This window comes from Colletotrichum siamense (genome assembly GCF_013390195.1).
Source record: "Colletotrichum siamense strain Cg363 chromosome Unknown KSG_Cg363_contig01, whole genome shotgun sequence".
Classification (NCBI taxonomy): domain Eukaryota; kingdom Fungi; phylum Ascomycota; class Sordariomycetes; order Glomerellales; family Glomerellaceae; genus Colletotrichum; species Colletotrichum siamense.
The window spans coordinates 6715528-6734843 of record NW_023501014.1 but is presented as its reverse complement, the minus strand read 5'-3'; the positions used below and the strand labels follow the sequence as shown (position 1 = coordinate 6734843).

The following is a 19316-nucleotide window of genomic DNA, read 5'->3' as shown; positions in this document are numbered from 1 at the left end:
ATCAAAGTGTGGCAGGTGGGGCACTTTCCTTGGTACTGCAGTTCAGTGCCCGGCCTTGGGTTGTTTGGTCTCTCGTTGTACCTCGCTGTACCCAAGTGTACATCGGCTTTTTTGGTGCTGGAAGTTCAGCGGGACGGCCCGCTGCAGGCCCTCGACAGGGGAGGCTCCCCTGTAGACGCAGGATCAGATCGATCGACCAGGGTAGGGGCGTGGTGTCCGCGTCTAATTGAATCAACTCCACTTTGGTCAGGTACGTACCCTGAACACTGCTCGATGTACCTCACGGTGCAGTGGTCACTGTGCTGGAGCCCCACATAAAATCCCAATTCGTTCACTGTGCTTGCGTTTACTGTGTACAACTTTCGATTGTGCCTGCTCGTGCCTCGTACCTGGGACACGACAGGGGAGCCACCCGATGGCCGACCTTTTCATCGCAGGTGGAAAATGAGAAAAATGAGATGGGAAAAGGTCGATGATCCTCTTGAAGTATTTTTATGAACAGACTTTTTGGGAGAATCTTTTTCTCTTGTTCAATCTTCTCTTTTCATGCAGCCGGACCTTAGTCGACCAAGCTCGGACCAAGGCCTTGGCGTGGAGAACAACGACGTCCCAAGAATAAACGGATGTCCTGGTCAAATGTCCCTCAAATTCATAGAACAAGACCAAAGGGAAGAAACTGTGCTCAAACAATCACAAAGACTCCTCTGCATGATGCTGCAGCCCGGGACAGCCCCGCCCTCATTCCTTCTCCTTCTTCTTCAACTCCTCCTCCATACGTGCGATTGTGGCCGCCATGTCCCCCAACTGCTTCTTCGTATCCTCCTTCTCAGCCTCCAACTTGGCCAGCTTGGCCACCACGTTGCTTGCACTGAGCTTGAAGTCGACGGTGTCCAAATCGGTGCGGAAACGCCACGAGTCCGTCTCCTTCTTCGACTCGGCCGCCTCGCGGTGTGTCTGTTGGACCGTCTGCTCGATCTGGTCCAGGCGCGCATTGGTCATCCTGCGTCTTTCGTTCGCATTCTGTAGAATTCAGCTGTTAGCTTCGATACTGTGGCTTATTGAGATAAGAATGACTGTTTGAGGGTAACTCACGGTGATGCGCTGACGGCGCGTGAGAGTGCTGGTCTTGGCGGAGTCGATGGCGTCGGGGTTGGCTTTCGCAGCTTCGGCGCGTTTCTTTGCGCGGCGACGGGCACCTTGGCCGGGACGGGCTTTCTTTGACATGATGGGCGATGATGTTTGTGATGGCGCTGCAACGCGAAGGGTTGGTGGGAGGGATGAGGACTGAAAAATTGCAAGATTGGGCCAGACGAACTTCCAGGTTGGCTCTCATGGCATCCGCGCATCCCTGAGTACGTACCTGTAACGAATACAGACTATTCACCCACAGCTTCATCTCACAGGACTTGTTGACGGTGCAGACCACCAGCCCGTCTCGCTTAGCGCCTGAAATATTTTTGGTCTTGACTTTTGCCCAGGTCGCCTAAAATTCTTCCTTCACTCTCACCTCAGCAACCACCGCGTCCGTTGCCATCCCAAGTCCGTCTTGAAACCTCGCAATCAACACCACGCCGCACCAGATCAACGTCTAACAGTTCAAGATGGACCATTCTCAAGACTCTGTAAGTTGCTGACTCCGTTCCGACGTGTCCATGGAAATCGCTAACTTGCTCGCAGCAGATGGCCGGCACTGGTCCCAGCCAGACCGTACGTGACGCCAAATTCTGCTAGGCCCTCCTCACTCGTGTCATCAGGTCGCTAACCCCATGCTCTCAGACCGTCTCCATGTCCGCGACCCTCCGGGATCACCTTGAGACCTTGATCTCTGGCCGCACTGACGCTGAGATTCTCTCGGAGGCCAACATGATCTTGCGCAGCGCCAGCCCCGAGGCGCGCCAGCAGCTCATCATCGCGCTCGCCTTCTCCCTGCTTGGCCGCAACCAGAGCAAGCAGGACATCCGCGATGTCCACGAGCACATGGACGAGCTCAACGCCCAGGTCCTCAACACCCACGAGTTCGCCACCAAGCAAGCCATTGACAACACCGAGTCCCACGAGAACTACGTCAAGGCGACGGACCGTCTCAACGAGGCCAACAACGGCGTTGAAAACCGCTGCCGCAGGGCCGAGGAGCAGGGCAGCATAGCTCTCAAGGTCGCCAACATGGCCCGGGACTCCTTCAAGTACTGGGACAAGAGCGTCCAGGAAGAGCTCGAAGAGATGTTCAACCGACGCATGCCGATCTTCGAGGCCCATCTCCGTGAGCAGTTCGCCAACCAGGCCACCGGCACTACCACTGTCGATGCCAACATGAGAGAGCTCGCCGAGCGGGTCCAGGCTCTCGAGAACAGCCTTCGCCAGGACCTTGCCAACCAGGCCCAGAATGTCGAGGCCTATGTCCAGCGTGAGCTTGCTCAGATCGAGCAGCGTGTCGAGGAGAAGTTCGCGAAGAAGATGAAGGAGGAGAAGGAGGCACAGGACAAGAAGAACAAGGCTCTCGAGGCCAAGATCGAGGCGTTGATGAACATGCGTGGTTAGATGTTCTTGATCACAGATGTCCAGGTCTTTGAGTTCGCTGCAGCTTGCGTTCGAGGGATAGAATGATTGTTTGAGAGGGACTGCAGTAGATTGATTGAGAATTCCAGATGTTCGCTCCGCAGCTGTCCTTTAATGTCTCATATCGTGACTGCGTGACTATTAGTGACATGTGAGATCTCCGAGAACAGCTCTTCCAGCCACTTAAAGGTTCTCGGCGAAGAATACAGGGTTGGACCCCAGACGCCCGCAATTTATAACGAGATCATGATAGACGGCAAGGTACGACAAGAAGTACGACAAGAAGATGGCAAATGATGTGATTAGAACGGTAAAGTATCAATCAAGGAACACTGCAGAGCAGCAAATCTCAAGAAAGCACAAATTACAAGTGAGAATTAAACTAGCTGAATTTGAAACTAATCGAAGAAATAAAAAGAGCACGAAAAGAAAAGCCCAGCCTCCGCGCACTTGCCAAGAAAAACTCCAAAACCCCAACCACGCACCCAAAAAGCGCAAGCGAAAAAAAAATAGAGAAAGCACCTGTCTTCATCCAGTTAGTCGAGCGAACAACTAAGTAAGTCACCAATTGACATTGCGTGAGAATGGCCGCGAGCTCGCCCTCAAGGAGCGGCCGGTTCTACCGCATGAACCGCACCGCGTACCCCCGTTGCAATGGCATATCTCCCCATGGGTTGCCAACCCACCCAGAAGCGGGGCGCACCTTTCCCCCTTGTATCCAAGCTCGATCCCGTGGGAAGGCAAGGAAGGAAAGAAAGGCGGCTCGCATGAGAGAGCTGCGCAAAGTGAAGACGGCAGCCGCCGACCATGTCCAAGCCAAACACCCAAGGGCGAAAGGCAAGAACGCGGAAAGCGGGTTCCCTTACTGGAGTTCCTGGAAGTGAGGCAGACAAGCAAGAAGCAGGCGAAAGATCCTGCTTCCTGATGCTGCCAGGCCTTCCTGGTCCTTGGCGAAGGTTCCTTGAGCCAACCAGATTGCGCATCGAGCGTTGGGCCAAAAGAAAGCAGACAAGAGTGGATGAGATGAACTTACCGACCGAGATGGGAAGTGGTGATGGCGGTTGCATTGTGAATTGAGATGTGAAAGAAGGAGAAGGATTGTGATGAAGATGGAAGAAGGAAAAGTCGAGGGAGCCGGAGACGAGGGCGGATTAAATAGAAGTCGAGGGTGGCCCGGGCGTTACTGATCGCGGCGAGGCGGGTGCGGGATAGGGCTGATTGTGCGGTCGCTGCTGTACGTACCTTGACTGATTTTTTTGATTGGCGGATCTTGAGGTGGGAGGGTGAGATTTTCAGCGGTCGTTGCGAACTGGTGTTGCGAAGAAGGAGTGAAGGTCAAGGGGGGAAGGGGAGGCTGAAGGACGCTGAACTGTGTGAAGTGAGGTCGGGGAAGGAGTGGGTCTCAGAAGAGAATGAAGTCGTGGTCGAGGTAAAGTTGCGGCTCGGAAACTGGAAGCGGCTGTGGGGTTCTGGCGTTGGAGACCCCGAAACCCTGTATCCATACCATTTTTCGGAACTGAAATGGACCTAGTGAGGAACGGGGCGTGAAACGGTTGATATCACTTGGGGCTTTCTAAGTGAGGTAACGTCAGTCTTAACGCCGAACATGCATAACTCCGAAAGCACCGGAGTTCCAGACCCACATAACGGTCGCCCATCCACGACAACATGTCTCAATGGTGAAAAGCCTGATGGAGTCGGCACCTCAACTGAAACTGAGTATCAAAATAGCTACGTCTACTTTATTAGACCTCCTCTATCTCAAGCCGAGTTTACTTTCTCATCATCATACAGTAACAAAATGACCGACCGCCTTGCTGCCATCCGAGCCGAGGTTTACCCGGACCTGTCCCGAAGTTGCTGGAGTTGCGTTCGAATTTTCTGCATGTTCTCCAGCGACTGATCGACGCGCAGGTACATCTGCGCCAACTCCTGAAATTGATCCCAGATCTTCTTGAATGCATCAGAGTCCTCACCCATCACTCGTCCAGTGTCCTCCAGCATTCTTGCCACGTCTTCGGCCTTGCGGATGATGTCGCGTTTCGTTCGTAGGATGTATTGCTCGTCACGGGCGAATTCAGCTTCTTCTTCTTCGTAGCTCTATTGAATATCAGCACAGATCTCGGGAGATATTCCAGAATAAGTGACGCACCTGGAAGCCGCTTTTGGGGGCCTGCGAAATTGGCGGCATTGTGTCGTCAATGGGGGTGAGGCTTGGCGTTGCGGCTAGGCGAGGTGGGTTTGCGGAAGGTTTTATACAAGTTGACCCGGATGGAAGGTTCAATGTGTGCGGTGAAGAAACATTTGAGGTAGGCTCTGCTTGTTTGTAGTCGGAAACTTTGGATGAGCTAGTGAAATTGGCAAAATTCACTTGGTCGAAGTCTGACAGGCTTGTTTTTCATTCACACGCCACTGTCCGTAAACACATCACGAATGTATGGTCAGGCATTACGTGTGCGAATTGTCCGAGTCAAGCATCTTTCCGATGCGCTGACTGTCCAAAGACAAAGGCGAAAACAATGTAGGCAATCAAAGTATGTTCATTCCAACTCCCACCGGCATCCTTGACAGAACCACGTTCTGAAACACTCTTTGTCTGCTCTAGAAAACACACGTCCTTGGCCGGCTCGGGCTCAAGCCTTCTTTCGAGATCGCAAGCGTCCCTTCCATCCCTCCTGGTTGCCGCCACACTGCTGCTTGCCGCTCTTGCCATCGAAACCGCAGTTGCGGAGCTGCTGGACCTCGGACTGGAGGGCCGAGAGAGAGCCAAGCATCGACTCCAGGTCCGTCTCCAACTTGGCGTTCTTCTCGCGCAGAGCCTTGTTCTGCTCGCGCAGCTCTCCAACATCCTCACCGACGAGCTCCAGTTTCGCGTCCACGATCTCCATCTTGGCGGTCGTCTGCTGTGCATCCCATCTGACGTGCTCTTCAAGAGCGTTGTGTCCCCTGGCCACTCGCTCCATGTTCTCCAAGCCCAGTCTCAAGCCGACACTTTGGTTCTCCCGGAAACCGGCGTTGACTGTCTCAACGCGGAGGCGCCAGTCCTTGTTCTCGTCGATGGCCTTATCCATCTCGTTCTTCATGACGACGGTCTGGACCTGGGTCCTGATGTCGAGCTCATTGAGCTGGCGGCGCGTGAACTTCCGGACGTTGCGCTTGACCTGTGACATAGTGAGTTAGATGATGCTTTAGACATACTAGCAGCGGGAGGAGTGAAATTTGGTGTAGTACCCTGAAGCGGTTGGCCTTGGTGAGGCCGGCGAGAGGCTCGGCGGGGTCGGCGGGATAGACGGAGCCGGGTTCAGTGGCGGCAGGCACGCCGGACAGGAGAGCTTGGGTTGCTCTTGCCTTCCTCTTCTTCTCACGAAGACGTTGGTTCTTTCCTGGTTTGTGCTTCTTGGGCATTTTGGTAGTGTGGTGGGTGTGGTGGGTGTGGTGGGTGTGGTGGTGGTGAAGTTTGGGGTGGGTGGTGGTGAAGTGGGAGGATGGGAGAAGTGATGGTGGAAAAGCGAAAGAATTACTAAAAGGGGATGGTGGTCAAAAGCTGCAGAGACTCGGCTAGTCTAAGCAGCATGCAAACCTACATTGCTAGCTTATTCAGGACAGTGCTGGAATTTCCATTGAGGTTACTGATTTTGACTGCGCTAAAGAGCCTGGAACTCTCCGTGGTAATCGTCGATGACAACAAGCCAGATCACAAACGTCGTCGTCCATCAAGCATCCTTTCCAAGCATCCTTACTGTCGGTCATTATGGATCAGTAGTGAGTAAACCAGCATTGGAATTGGATCTACAGTCAAGTTGCACTGAAAACATCTCCAAGTCTGCGCTGACTGCATTCTAAGTACGCACACCCTGTCGATGAGAGTAATACTGGTGTCTGTTCCCTGAATTAACATGTCGAAGGCTGTGGGACCGTCAATCCTCTTCTTGGCGACATCCCGACGTGGGACTGCCTGGCCGCTGCCGCGAAGACCCCACCATCCCGGCTTTGAAGGCAGTTCCTTCCTTGAACTTCTACGTCACATTCCGTTTCTCACTTTTACCTCAAGCGCTCGAATTTCTCTTTGGCAACCGAAAGAGATTTCGGGATTTTGCTCCCACAAATCTGTTTTCTGTTTTCCACCTCTGTCTTTACTGTCTTCACCCTCCTTCTTCAAGCCTCTCAACGATTTTACACTTGATTATCGGACCGGCCCCTGGCCTTGCTGGCCAAACTGTCGGCCTTTGTCCTTCGAAACTTCCCTAGTTCTTTTCACTTCCATCTTACTCTGCGCAAACAATCACAGGCTTTCCTCGTTTTCCTTTTCCTGGGCCCCTTCCGTCTTTCGTTCTTTCCATCTTAGGACAGATGCGGTGACGGCCTCGTCGACCCAAGCCCTGAGCCGGCCTCACACCCAGCCCCACTTCTACTTTCTATTTGAAGCACCTCTCCTCTCGCCCACTGGGTTCGCGACTCTTCTTCTTCTTCTGCAAACTCTTTTCCTTCCCCCCTCTATCTTCTCCGACTTTCACTTATCTCTCCCTTCCTTCCTCTGGGGTCACCTTATTTTTGACTTCGTCCTCTCATCCACACACACACACACACACACACACACACACACACAAACAAGCGCGCGCGCGAGATTGTTTTTTCTCTCTCGCTCATCCATCACATCGCAGGGTAAGTCCATTTCATCCACATTTCTTTGCTTTCTTGGCTTCGAGCCCGCCTGTGCGACCGCGCTGGCGAAACGGACCTGTCCAGCCAACGACCAGAGACAGACGCAAAATTTGAACGGAATCTTCTCGCCTGTCTCAGATTCGCGCTCCTCTCTGGGACGGACAGGTACACCTTATACAAACTCCTTCTCTCGAGACTGGAGGGAGTACGAGGCTGCCTTTGACGCGGTGGGCGTTTTCCTCCGAATCTGACGACTTCTTCTGGATACCCCCAGCGTTCCGGAAGGGGAAGTTGAGCCTCGCCTCGATCGGGTTGGCACCTGTGAGAGGAGTGAATACGCTGATGGTCTTACCGGGGAGGGTACGTGGCGGGGGTCTTCACCTCCGGCCGGTTCGGAGGACGCGGGCAAGCAGCCGCTCAAGCATAGCATTTGCAGACTTACTCAGTTGTGTTCTCTCAACTGACTGGATGAAGACAGGTTTTCTCTCTGCAAACTCGTTTCCGATTCGACAAACTAGACGGTATAGACATCAAGAAGAAATAACGGGGAGATTTGCGAGGAGTTCAACAGGGATTTTCAGTCGGGTCGGTAGATAGAGTAATTCAACACATTTTTCAACGCAATCACACCTTCCCTGTGGCAGAGGCTTTTCGCGGGTGATTGATTGTTCGGTTTTCTTGTGATTAATGAGGCTAGCATGGGTATGGTTCACTATTTGTGTCTACGTCAGCGGCAAAGCGGCTCAATGCTGCGTGGAGTCTGCGATGCTTGCCGCAAAAGAAACGCTTCGTGATACTCAACCCGACCATCAAATCTTCGTGGGGAGCGGCTGGCCGGATCTGAGGCAGTGGAAGAGAAAAGACCCGGTCTAGATGAGGGGATGCCGGCAGCGTAGCTCCAGCAAAGGGCTACCAAGAATTGCCTTAAAACTGCGTTGAAACCCCTCGGAGTCCGCTGTACACACCCGTCAATGAGAGACTTGTTGTTGTTCTGACGTCACGTGGTGGAAGATGAGAGGGGCCCACTTGCGAGCCACGCCCCGGCGGGAGACCGCCCGTTGCAGGAGCAAACACAAGCACCGCCTTTGATAATTGCACCTTCCTTTGATCCCAACTTCTGGACTTCACCTTGACCTCAAGCACTTGAAATTTTCCACAGCAACCGAGCGAGTCTTTCGGGAATTTATTCCCACAAAACTTGCCAAGCCCTACCTCCATCTCAACAGCTCTCTGCTCGATCTGGGCTTTTGCACCGATCCTCAACTTCTGAGCCCGATCTGTTTCGTCGACCGCTACAGCAACCCGCTACCTTCCTTACCCGAAGGTTTATCGTATCACTGAACGCATTGATCGCGCCAAGATGTCTGCAGCAGTAAGCCTTCACTCTTCTTCGCTAGACCTTTCGGTCTTTCTCCCCAACCCTTCCTCTTGATCCACCCTCGTCCTTTTGATCTTTCCTCTCGACCGTCCCCCTTCCAGAGCTACTCTCTCTTCAAATCAAACCTCTCGTCGCACCAGCCAACTCTTCACGGCCACCCTGCTCACCTTCAAACTTTCCTTCCCCACGCGTCTCCCAAATCCATCTCAATCTTGCTGACGATATTTTCATCGAAGATAGGCACTACGGACAACCCCGCCAGCGTCAGCGACAAGGCCGAAGTCCCCTCGATGACCGACACGGTAGGTCCATTTTCTCATTCACATTTGATTGGCTTTCTTTGCTTCGAGTCCGTACCAAACCATCGCATCGTGGGAACTTTACAGGCCTGTGCTACGCTGGGACGCGCTGAGGCTTTCCGCGGCAGATCTTTCGCTGCCGTAGGAAGACCCAGCCATCTTACGCCCCGGTGAGATCACCGTAACCCCAATTGTCTCGGCCGCAAGGTCGCGATATTCGGGTACCACTACGCGGTGACGCCATGCCGGAGCTGTTTCGCGGCGCTAGATCACGGTCATCGTGGTCTAAGGGTGACCGCAGCACGTTCAAAGTTGAATCGGCTGGCAATCGGTCAGAGGGCACTGTTGGTTCTTTCGAAGATTGAGTCGTCCTGGTGCAGACGGACATTTGTCACGAACAGACGCGTGGTTTAGGTACCGATAGCCAAGTTTTACCAATTCCGCACCCGGGAAGCACGGACAAGAGGCGCCTTCATCAGGGCATATCAGATGCGGACTTACTCAGCTGCGTTTCATTGCTGACTTGAATGATAGGACTCCCTCATACGCACTATAGACGAACTCCTTCAAGATGTGGCCAATATCACGACGGAGCTGAAGTCCTTAAAGACTGGAGGCGGTGATTTCATGTCCAAGTACGTCGTGCTCAAGGCTCAGCTCGATGGTATGGAGAAGCGAGTCGCTCGGTTTTTGGAGCAATCTCGTCGCTAGTGTTGTCGTCCGGATAGAATTTCGGGCTCGCGAATGTTCAGGGACAGTGAAGGGTGCCGATGTCGCCGAAGGACATGGAAAGGAGGGGTGTGGAGGAAAGAAACATGGATGACGGTGGACTTTTCTGAATGAACCACGATAAAAGCCACATAAATATTATCATCAAGAATGACACTTGATGTGCTCTATTGTGTTTCCAAGAATCGTAGGAAATCTATGACAGGCTGACTCTTCCCGACATAAGACGACCTCACATTTTTCGACTAGATCGCGCCAAGGTCTCACCCAGGCAGTCATGTAGCTACCCGCGTCGACAAACGGAGCCAGTTCAGACCCGACGTCGCCACGGCAGCAAACGCGCCCCTTGCGAATTAGCAAGGATGAAAACTAAAAGGGGCCATCCACATTTCCAAACGACAAGAACATTCTCACTGCGTCGATTTCAGCGGTACTGTCGCGTGTCTTCTGGTAGCAACAAGTCCTGAAAGGCACACTGCGGCTGCCTGACCCGGCACCAGACCCTCATAAACCGGTCGTCGTCACCAACCACCGCTCCATCCACGCAAACGGAGGTCATCCACAACATCCTTACCTCCTCCCAACGCGTCACCTCGTCGCCTCTCATCCCACCCACCCTTACGTTTTATCCGAGCCTCATCCCATCCCTCAATCATAATGGCCTCCAAGAAGAAGAACATGGGCAAAAACCAGCGCGACCGCCTCAAGAAGCAAAAGAACCGCAGCCTCGTCCCCACCAACCCCTCCTCCTCCTCCCCGGATGGCACCGACACCGACACTGAGCTCGCCCCCGAGAAGATCAGCCTCGATGTCACAAACTACAGCGCCGTCAGCAAGCTCTCCACCAACCTCCGCATGTCCGAGCTCGTGAAAGAGAGGGTCTCCGTCGACGAAAAGGGCCGGAAGCTGCGCGTCATCATGGGCGGCGAGAAGGTGAGCTCACTCATTCAATCCCATCTTAGCTAATGCCGTCCAATTACTAACCACCCGACAGGAAATGAACGAGTTCATCAAACGCCTCGAGGACGAAGCCAAGCTCCAGGCCCAACTCACCCGCATCTCGACTCGCTTCAACGCCCTGCGCTCTTCCCAGCTGAACTGGCCCGAGGCCCGCCAGATTGGCGACAGTATCAACGAGCTCATGGCGTCCAGCAAGGGTATGATCTTCGACGCCGGTGTCATGCGTAAGAGAAGCAAAGTACCGGCCTACCCCGGTACACTGAAGCTGGTGAGATCGACCGTACCCCATGATCCTAACGGAAGATGCTGACTTTGCCCACCCAGGCCTTGGACCGCGAGAACCCCATGTATGATGCCCTTTCTCTGCAAATGGACGCGTTCTTGGCTCTTGAGGATATTACTGCAAAGATTGAGCATGTCCGTTCTAGAATGCGGGAGAAGAATGGCCAGTGAGTATTGAAAGACGACCGTGAAAGGACTGGCTTTGTGGGTTGATAACATGGTTTTTGAGGTGCACAAACATCCTAGCTTGGCATTAATAAAGAACAATCTTCCTGTACCCCCCTAACTTTGACCTTTGATTCCTGCTTTCGAGCATGCTGCCGCCTGCGGCCACATTGGAAGGCTTGATGACCCTGACCTGATGGAAACAACAATTCCCAGGATAGTTCAGAGAGACCTCTTCAGCTGAACCTCAGGATGTATGAAGAGAGCACAAGTTCCAAGGGCAGCTCTCCCTCCAAGTCGCATCAAAACCGATACTTCGTTCCTCCAACAAGATATTCAAGTCACCTTCACCATACCAAATCAAAATCTCGACATCTGCTATCTTGAGAGCGGTTCCAGCTTCACGAAAATCTCGACAAAGCACAGAAATAAAGTCTGTACGTCTCTCAAATCTCACTGAACCACAAAGTCGCTATTATTAACAGTGAACGTATCCATTTCTCGCTTCAAGCCAAGTCCACCTCTTGATCCATTACAAAGCAGGGCGGAAGTCGCCGCTCCAGGCTCTTGAATCTCAATCTCGTTCCAATGGGGTCCTCCAATAAATGATGGCTTTCTCAAACACGATTCGAACCTGCTCTTTTTGAGCGACTGCTCGCGCCGGATGACCTTGCAGTCGTCCCAGAACCGCGCCCTCCCAGATTCAACCTCTGCATTCTTTCGCTGAGCTGGATTTCAGTCACAAGATCGTACCAAGGTTTGAGACCATAATTATACATTGAGCCGCATACACCTCGTCCGCTACGATAGCGTAACGGTATCAAATCGTCTCCATGCGTGTCCCGGTCATCATCGGTCGAATTCCCGTCGGGGTCGCAGATGTTCATTGGTGAAGCAGCAGATCGTGCAGCAGCGGCAGCAGCGGGGATAGAAGCTTTGTGCTGCATGTCAAAAACTTCGTGCCATTTTTGAAGCAAATTCAAACTCTCCTCATCCGAATCTTCGTTGAGAGGCGTTGAATGCTGCGCTGTCACGCTGTTGGCCTCAGAGGCGAGAGGGGTTCGTCTCTTCCTGACTGGGTGGATTCGCCTCCAGCGCCTCTGGGACGTCTCGCCGTCGGAAAGAGACTTCTTGCAGCACCCGACTCTGACGAGATGATCTTCCTCCTCGCCGGTACCACTTTGCTGGAGCTTCTGGCGCTTGTGGGGTATCTCGAAGTAGGATAGAGATCCCGCTCTCTTCCGGGAGCTGTTGGGTGTGACATTCACGGGAGCTTGCTTCATTTTGACTGGGGTCCTGTTAGCAACGTGCGTGGAGATGAACAAGGCGAAACTTGCTTGATTACTTCAAGTGCGTATTGACGCAACGTGCAAATCCTTCGTGCGTGCTGGCGATGCTTCTGATGATGATGTTGATGAATAGAGAGATGTGGTACAAACGGCGGCGGTTCCAGTCGAGAGGTTGAAAGAAGGATGGGAGCATTTATGGCGGGTTGGAGAACTTCGGCAGAGGAAAGACGGACGCCAGCGATGCCCAGAACGACAGGAACGACAGGGACGCCAGGAACGCCAGGAAGAGGAAGGACGGACGTCAGGGGATAAAAGTTGGCAATCGCGGGTTGACTCGAATTTGGTAGGTACAGTTATCAATCGGCCGCCTGACCCAATGTGCCGCTTGTGGCCCGCTTAGAGGGGGACCTTCTTTAAAAAAGGGATTGAGAACCAGAAGTCGCCGGATGACGCCTGGCGTCTCTGGTGTCTTTACCGAGAAGAGGCGCTCAAGTGGTCGGCAATGGAAGGAACACTGCGAGAAGAACTAGCAATGATTTGATGCTGCATGATGGGATGCTACTTCATTTCGATTGTGCCAGGCTGATCATCTACCCCTGCCTAACAGTCTCTCAAGCTTTCGCGGAAATTCCCTTGCAAATATGCCAATCCGGAACGTACTGCCAAAGTCCTAGAGGACGATGATTTTGATGAGAAGATACTCCTTCAGGATTGGTCTCCTTGGTGCTGGCCTTCTGGGCGGTATTCCTCTTACTGCTGATGAACTCCTAACAGCGAGCGAGGAAGGAGACGCGTCTGATAGTCCAGTCCTTGTGTTCCTCCTCTCCTCTTGCTGCTTCTTCCTCCATGAGGGCAGGCGGCATGACAGAGTGGATTGACAGCGTCCTCCGATCCTGTGTCTTCAAGTTAAGAAGATCCTCCAGAAGCCCATCACCTTTCTCCAACAGCTCTTCCAGGGTGCAAATGCCGTCAGCGTTGTCGCCGTCAACGTCTTTGTCGCCTTCCTTGCGAATGGACTCCATACAGACACCTTTGTTCTCGAGATTCTTCATGGCACGCTTCTTCTTGCTGCGTGAGGTGCTCCTACATCTTGAGTAGTGCGGCAGTAAAAGTAAATTTAGCAGTAGAAGAGGGAAGTGACAAGATGATGGTCATTACCTTGAGTCAAGTGCCTATGGGAGAAAGCAAGCTCAGTGGTAAGCGGTTTTGTGAAACAAAGAAGATTGGCCTCCTGTCGCTGTGGTGTATTGACAAAAGGCTGGGTGGGCTGTTGCAGTCGAGGTGCGAGATTCGAAATGGCAGCAACGCAAGTGGAGCCTGGAATTCTGCAGACAGCAAGCAGGTGTGCTGGGAGTATGGCCAAAGATAGAAAGTCTCATGCGCCCGGACTTGGCCTCTCCTTCCTTTCCCTCAGAGATAAAGGTGAATGTGACCAGTGAGCCTTAAGTAGACAGCCACAAAGGTGCACCAGTATTTCCAAAGAATTCCATCCATATAATAAACAGCTTCTTCAACACGCTTTCATTACTTTCAGCCATCACATCAATTTAGTTTAATGAGAAAACAACTCCACGCAAGGGCAAGTATTTCACAAAGGCAAAAAGTAAAATAAAACTTCAAACTTCAGAGAGCAGCAAAAGCAAAAGATGGGACACGCGTCCCCACCTCTAGGCCCTTTTCTTGTAAGAAAATCGCGTGACGAGATTCGAACTTAGCGCCCCTCCAGGATAACCAGAAATCCACCCGAGGAATTTGTTTGAAGCTAGATGATTACTAACTGGGTCACGCCGTCGCTGTTGAACTGGTTGAAAGGGATGGGACGAAAGTTTCTTGAGTAGGGAGAACGCTGGATCGGGAAGGCAGGTAGGTAGGTAGTAGGGCTGCCGAGTGGAGCTGTGATATTGCCTGGCTAACTTTCAAAGAGCTCCGATGCTGCCGCTGCGCTTCTATGGCGTTCCAATCTGCGATAAGGATCTGCTTATCTCCCAACCTCTTTGAGGTGCCTTTTTGCTGTAGGCCTCCTTTACTCTTTGCTCGCACCGTAACGCATGGTCTCCAAGTAGCGCACGATCGCCTCAACTTCCTCGATCAGATTCTCTTCTCCGAAAGGCTTGTCAGCCAAGAGAGCTCCCGTCTGCTCAACGGCGGCTTCCCAGCCGTGGGTAGTCGCACTCTGCTGGAGCAACTCCAAATCATCGAAAATTTCCTTCGCGACTCGCGCAATGAGCTCTTGCCACATCTGAGCTCTGTCCTTGGAGAACTGGTGCTTGGCACGTGCCGTGCGCAAAGCAAACTCCGTCACGACTTCGGCCTTCTTGCTCTCCACGGCCTTAGGGTGCGTTAGCAAGGGCAAGAGGCTGCAAAACTGTATCATTACTTACGGCGTAGGCAGGGAGGTCCGCATAAGCCGGGGGAACCGAGTCGTCGGCAAGCTGCTCGCGTGGCCGTAGGGCGCTGTGGTTGAGAAGTCAGCAAAGCAGCAAGCATAGAAGTCGGAGCCGTTTGTACGTTCACTATCCCCCCAGAACTATATCGGACAAGACAAGAAGCTCTGTTGCTTCTGTAAGATGCAGACAGATGTCTTTGCGGCTCATAAGAATAAGGAGCCCAGTGGAAAGAAGATGACATGGAGTGGGGGGGCTAGAGGTTGAGGTGAGTTTTCGTCCAGTGCAACGTACCAGTTTGCATGCTCACGAACAAACATGTGTATAAAAGCCTCCTTCGACAGGGCGAATGGGCTGAGTCTGGGAGCGCTCTTGACACCGCCCTTGACACCGCCCTTGAAACCGCTCTTGGAACGGTTGAAGAGGTTGAGTCTCGCCATCGTTACGTTAGAGAGAGGGAAAATTGGTTGTGGTGTTACGGGGGAAAAACGGCCGCCCCTGGCGACTCGCACCCCCTTCATATACTTATGCTCTAGCCATAAAGGTTTCACTACAGAGTTTTCTAGGTCCACCATTGCCTTCATATATCGCAAATAGAATTCAAGAAGGTGTGGCCGCAACGGTGACCCCACATACTATGACCACAATGTTGACACTGCAGTCACACGGCTGCCCGGTACACTGATCGAAGCTCGAAGTCTTCTGAAATTAAATTCATTGGAGGGCACCAGTGGGGCAAAATGACTTCCTTCCCAAATGCAACCACCGGCCAGGAGCGCCTTCTTCAGCCACAACAACGGTCGACGGCCAGCGAGGGACGCAAGCAACCGACACCATTTCTATTCAAACCTTGCTGTCTCTGCTTAAGGTCAAGATGGGGGATGCCAAACTCCTCAAACCCGTTGAGGCTCTTGTTCTCCCATCTCCTTCGCCGAATCAGCGCCTTTCGGGCCCTGCCAACAAAGCCGCGGTCAATGCCGAGCCTTTCACATACGACGACGCCGTCGCCCTTCATTGTCAAATCGAAGTTTTCCAGCGGTCGTACCAAAAGGAGGGATACAAAGTCCCAGACAATGCGGTACGTTGGATTTTCCCCCCTTGCCTCACCTCCGTCCCTTCCCGACATACATTTGACTGCTCATCCCCGGCATCGTCGATTCTGTTGCTGACAGTGCTCTTGTTCTCAGTCCTCCCGAGAGATCGAACTGGCCATGATCCGAGGAACCCTCAACCTGCGCATCCATGAAATCCGTCTCGCCCTCTTCCACAACTTCGTCGCCTTCCCTACCCCGACAGCCTCCTTTTCGGCTTCTCATCCCACCACGAGTCTTTTCAGAGACTACCAGAACACTCTCACCTCCGCGACCGAGGCTTGGGCAAAGTTCCTTGAAGAGAAGCGTTACCATCGCGATGAGCAATCCCAGCGCCGGCGCTAGGAGCGCGAGCGCCGCCGGGCCTCATCGTCGCAAGAGGAGTGGTGGGAGGCTGCGCGCCAAGAGCAGGAGGACGTGGACTACGATGCCGATGCAGACGATGAAGGCTCATGCGGAGTCAGCCAGCCCCTTTGTCGGAAGAAAAATGAGATGAAGGAGCGAGCCACCCTGTATCGCGCCGTGAAGCAGGAGATGAGAAGACGCGGCGACCTACTCACCAAGAATGAGGAGTCCGACAATGCGGTTGCGCGCCGCCGAAGCAACTTCAGCCTCCCTGAGCACGTCAAGACAAAGGACGACCTCCTCATCTACCTCAACCAGCTTGGTCTGCGCTACACGCCCCGCACGGCTACACAGAGACGCCGGTCGAGACTTCGAATGCTTGTGGCGCCTTGATGGGTCATGGCCTGCAGATGTTGAAAGTGCTGGAATGCGAAGTTTATGATATTGGAGAGTGTTTGGAAGGTCTTTGGCATGAGGAAACTATGCGACAATCGAAGATGATGGTTTGGGGGAAAATGCTGTTGTATTACTCGGGATCTCGTCTACGCAAGAAGGATAAATGGAAATTGCTGTGGTAGCAAACCAATCCTCTACCTTCTTGCAAACTCAGGAGGGAAAATGCGTCTGATTACCAAGTTCAAGCTATCCGAATTGTTCGCCGCAGATGCTCAGTAGCTTGATGGCCGTCGACATCGTATTTCAATCATTACTGAAGGGTTTTGCTCGACAGAAAGTTTCAAGAGCTGCTGATTCTCGGCATACCCCTTTTGTTTTCGGCGTTTGCGGTCCTGGTGTTGAAATCAGTTGCAACCTGCGGCCCCCCTGCTGTCTTCGTCCTCGGTCATCATCTGGTATCGTCGTCTTCTTTGCTATCGTCGCCATGATATATCGTCATCATCCGCCAGAGTAGCAACGCTCATTGAAACAGCAGAAAGCATAGTGCTAACGATGATATTGGCCTACTCTATAACCAACGAATAAGACATTGCAGTGTGGGCTGCCACCGTCCCTTCTCAAACCCGAAGTTCACATCACGATTGCAGGATTCTCCGAATCCAACACAGCCTCTTTTGAAATATTTTTCCCACCAACAGTCTCAGTTCCGTCTCCTCCCAGCTCCTCGTCGTCCAGCTTCGTGTCGTCTAGCATCTCTGGGTTTATTGCCCTGGAGCCCTTCGGAATGAACGTGGCGAGCAGTACGATGCAGAAAATGACAGTGAACTGCACGCCGGCAGTGTAAGTCAGGGCTGTGCTGACTTCCCCCAACCTGTTGTACATCGCGTCGATATATCGTCCTAGGAAGGTGCTGGAAATGGCGTAAGACACGACATAAAATGAGTAAAGGAATGCCATGACAGCTGCCAAGGGCGATACGTTGTGCTCCTTGTTCTCGAGGCGAGCCAGAGAGGCTTGGATGTACGCGGCAAGAGACACGTCGCCAGCCGCCCAACCGAAGCTAATGGGGAGGAACGTGGCGGCAACGATCCATGCTTGTCCGACTTGTCTGGGTGGAGGATTCCAGTAGGGGATGTACCAGACAATAAGCAAGAGCAGAGCGTCCAGCCGAAGCCAAGGGATGGGCGTCTTGATCACGTTGGTGAATAAAAATACGAACAGCGCACCCAGTAGCTCTCCGAAGTTCGAACCGCCGACCATGATCTGCGACCAAGCTGACTCGTCAAGATATCGTCGGGCAACCTGCGGCGCGATGCCGTTCTCAAGATATCTGTGGGCATACAGCGCGACGCCGTAAGCAGGCAAGAGCCACACAAAACGACGAGAGCTGAAAATAATCTTCGCGCCGACCCAGATGGACTCGAAGAAGGTGAGAAAGCCCTTGCCCACGGCGACAAAGTAGTTGGAGCTCTGAGCTTCCGCGCGTGCGAGTGCGTTACGCTCCGCGCTGGCGTCAACGACAAAGAACCAGAGAATGGCAGCGAGGGCGAAGCAGATTGGCGTGATGACGAAGGAGCGGTTGTTTCCCAGGTTCGGGATCAAGACCAGGGCAGTCACGAAAGCGCCGGTGGTGCCCGCGACTTCGTAGAATATGTGCACCATGGCGTCCATCTGGCGGAGCTTCTGGACGTTGCCGCCGACGATGTCTCGCGGGATGACGCGGCGGATGAGCTCGACCATGCCGTAGGTGATGCCTGCGATGGCGTAGATGGGGATGATGGTGTCGTTTGGGTAGTTGCCGTAGTATGGCCAATAGTCTTCCGGGTGGTTCTTTCGATATTCTGAAGGGATGAAGGTCCCTCCCGTAGCAGCGTCGAGGATGAGGAGGATGGCTGTCATTAACCCAAACAGCAGGATGGCTGCTGAGAGGACGTTTTTGGTTTTGTAGTGCTTGATGAGGGGTCCGATGAGGATAGATCCAACGCACTGCGTGGCCTGGTTCAGACCTTGGATCAAGCCCAGTCGCTCGAACGTTCGCGACGGGGTTCCGGCGGTAGAGCTCTCGTAGTCGTATCTGTTGGTGACCAGGGCAGTGATGGAGCCGTTGAATGCCTCTAAGCCGAATTTATAGAGCATGATGCCACAGATGTAGAAGAAGATCGCCTTGCGCTCTTGGGGCGAAAAGGACCGGAGCCTGTCGCGAAACCCGTTGAAGACCATGCTGGGCAGTGGCGGCGAGGACGGTCGAGGGCGACAGTGACGAGGACGATGGTGGCGACTGGTAACAGGGTCGAATATTAACAGACCGAGGAATCGTAATGGGAGCTCTTCGCCATGTGATGATCGTTAGGGGCTGCGAAGAGGATAAGAAGTAGGAAGGATATGTCGCGTTCTTATTCCTAGCTTCTTTGGAAACCAGCAGGGTAGTTGGGTGTTTCCCGCATGACAAAGCTGTACGTGACGCTGGTCCGAACGTCTCCATTTCTGGCATGTCGAAATCACAACGGTCGGTATTGCTCAATGTTCATCTACTCGCTGGTCAGTAGTGTTCATCCCTCACGTTTTCTTGGCATCCGCACTTGGCCAAGACTCACCATCATACATCCCCTCACGTTGCCAAGAATCGGGCGGCCTCTTCGTCCCAAGATTTTATGGGCGCTGAGCATGGAAGGAGCAAGACTTATGAGAACCTGGTGAGCCACTCGAAAGTTTCGCTTCGGCAACGTGCGTGGTGCTCAGAGAACGCGTGAAGCTGCCTCTCAAGGTTGCTGATGGCGCAA

General features: G+C 53.1%; 6 protein-coding genes across 6 annotated transcripts; 2 read left to right on the top strand and 4 right to left on the bottom strand.

Annotated features, from left to right (window-relative positions):
- Positions 1 to 4392: 4392 nt before the first annotated feature.
- CGCS363_v001709 (uncharacterized protein) lies at positions 4393 to 4747 on the bottom strand (the record flags this gene model as incomplete). The annotated part of the gene is made up of 2 exons (XM_036633558.1): positions 4393 to 4656; positions 4709 to 4747. 2 exons carry the CDS (start codon positions 4745 to 4747, stop codon positions 4393 to 4395), a joined length of 303 nt encoding a protein of 100 aa, XP_036501776.1.
- Positions 4748 to 5189: 442 nt separating this feature from the next.
- CGCS363_v001708 (uncharacterized protein) lies at positions 5190 to 5961 on the bottom strand (the record flags this gene model as incomplete). Its single annotated transcript, XM_036633557.1, has 2 exons — positions 5190 to 5717; positions 5788 to 5961. 2 exons carry the CDS (start codon positions 5959 to 5961, stop codon positions 5190 to 5192), a joined length of 702 nt encoding a protein of 233 aa, XP_036501775.1.
- Positions 5962 to 10281: 4320 nt separating this feature from the next.
- Positions 10282 to 11037, top strand: CGCS363_v001707 (uncharacterized protein; the record flags this gene model as incomplete). Its single annotated transcript, XM_036633556.1, has 3 exons — positions 10282 to 10557; positions 10619 to 10852; positions 10909 to 11037. The coding sequence occupies 3 exons, from the start codon at positions 10282 to 10284 to the stop codon at positions 11035 to 11037; spliced, it is 639 nt and encodes a 212-aa protein (XP_036501778.1).
- Positions 11038 to 14343: 3306 nt separating this feature from the next.
- Positions 14344 to 15144, bottom strand: CGCS363_v001706 (uncharacterized protein; the record flags this gene model as incomplete). Its single annotated transcript, XM_036633555.1, has 3 exons — positions 14344 to 14649; positions 14702 to 14774; positions 14999 to 15144. The coding sequence occupies 3 exons, from the start codon at positions 15142 to 15144 to the stop codon at positions 14344 to 14346; spliced, it is 525 nt and encodes a 174-aa protein (XP_036501777.1).
- A 434-nt stretch (positions 15145 to 15578) lies between these two features.
- CGCS363_v001705 (uncharacterized protein) lies at positions 15579 to 16533 on the top strand (the record flags this gene model as incomplete). Its single annotated transcript, XM_036633554.1, has 3 exons — positions 15579 to 15782; positions 15892 to 16102; positions 16175 to 16533. The coding sequence occupies 3 exons, from the start codon at positions 15579 to 15581 to the stop codon at positions 16531 to 16533; spliced, it is 774 nt and encodes a 257-aa protein (XP_036501780.1).
- A 633-nt stretch (positions 16534 to 17166) lies between these two features.
- Positions 17167 to 18756, bottom strand: CGCS363_v001704 (uncharacterized protein; the record flags this gene model as incomplete). Its single annotated transcript, XM_036633553.1, has 1 exon — positions 17167 to 18756. The coding sequence occupies one exon, from the start codon at positions 18754 to 18756 to the stop codon at positions 17167 to 17169; it is 1590 nt and encodes a 529-aa protein (XP_036501779.1).
- Between the last annotated feature and the right edge of the window lie 560 nt (positions 18757 to 19316).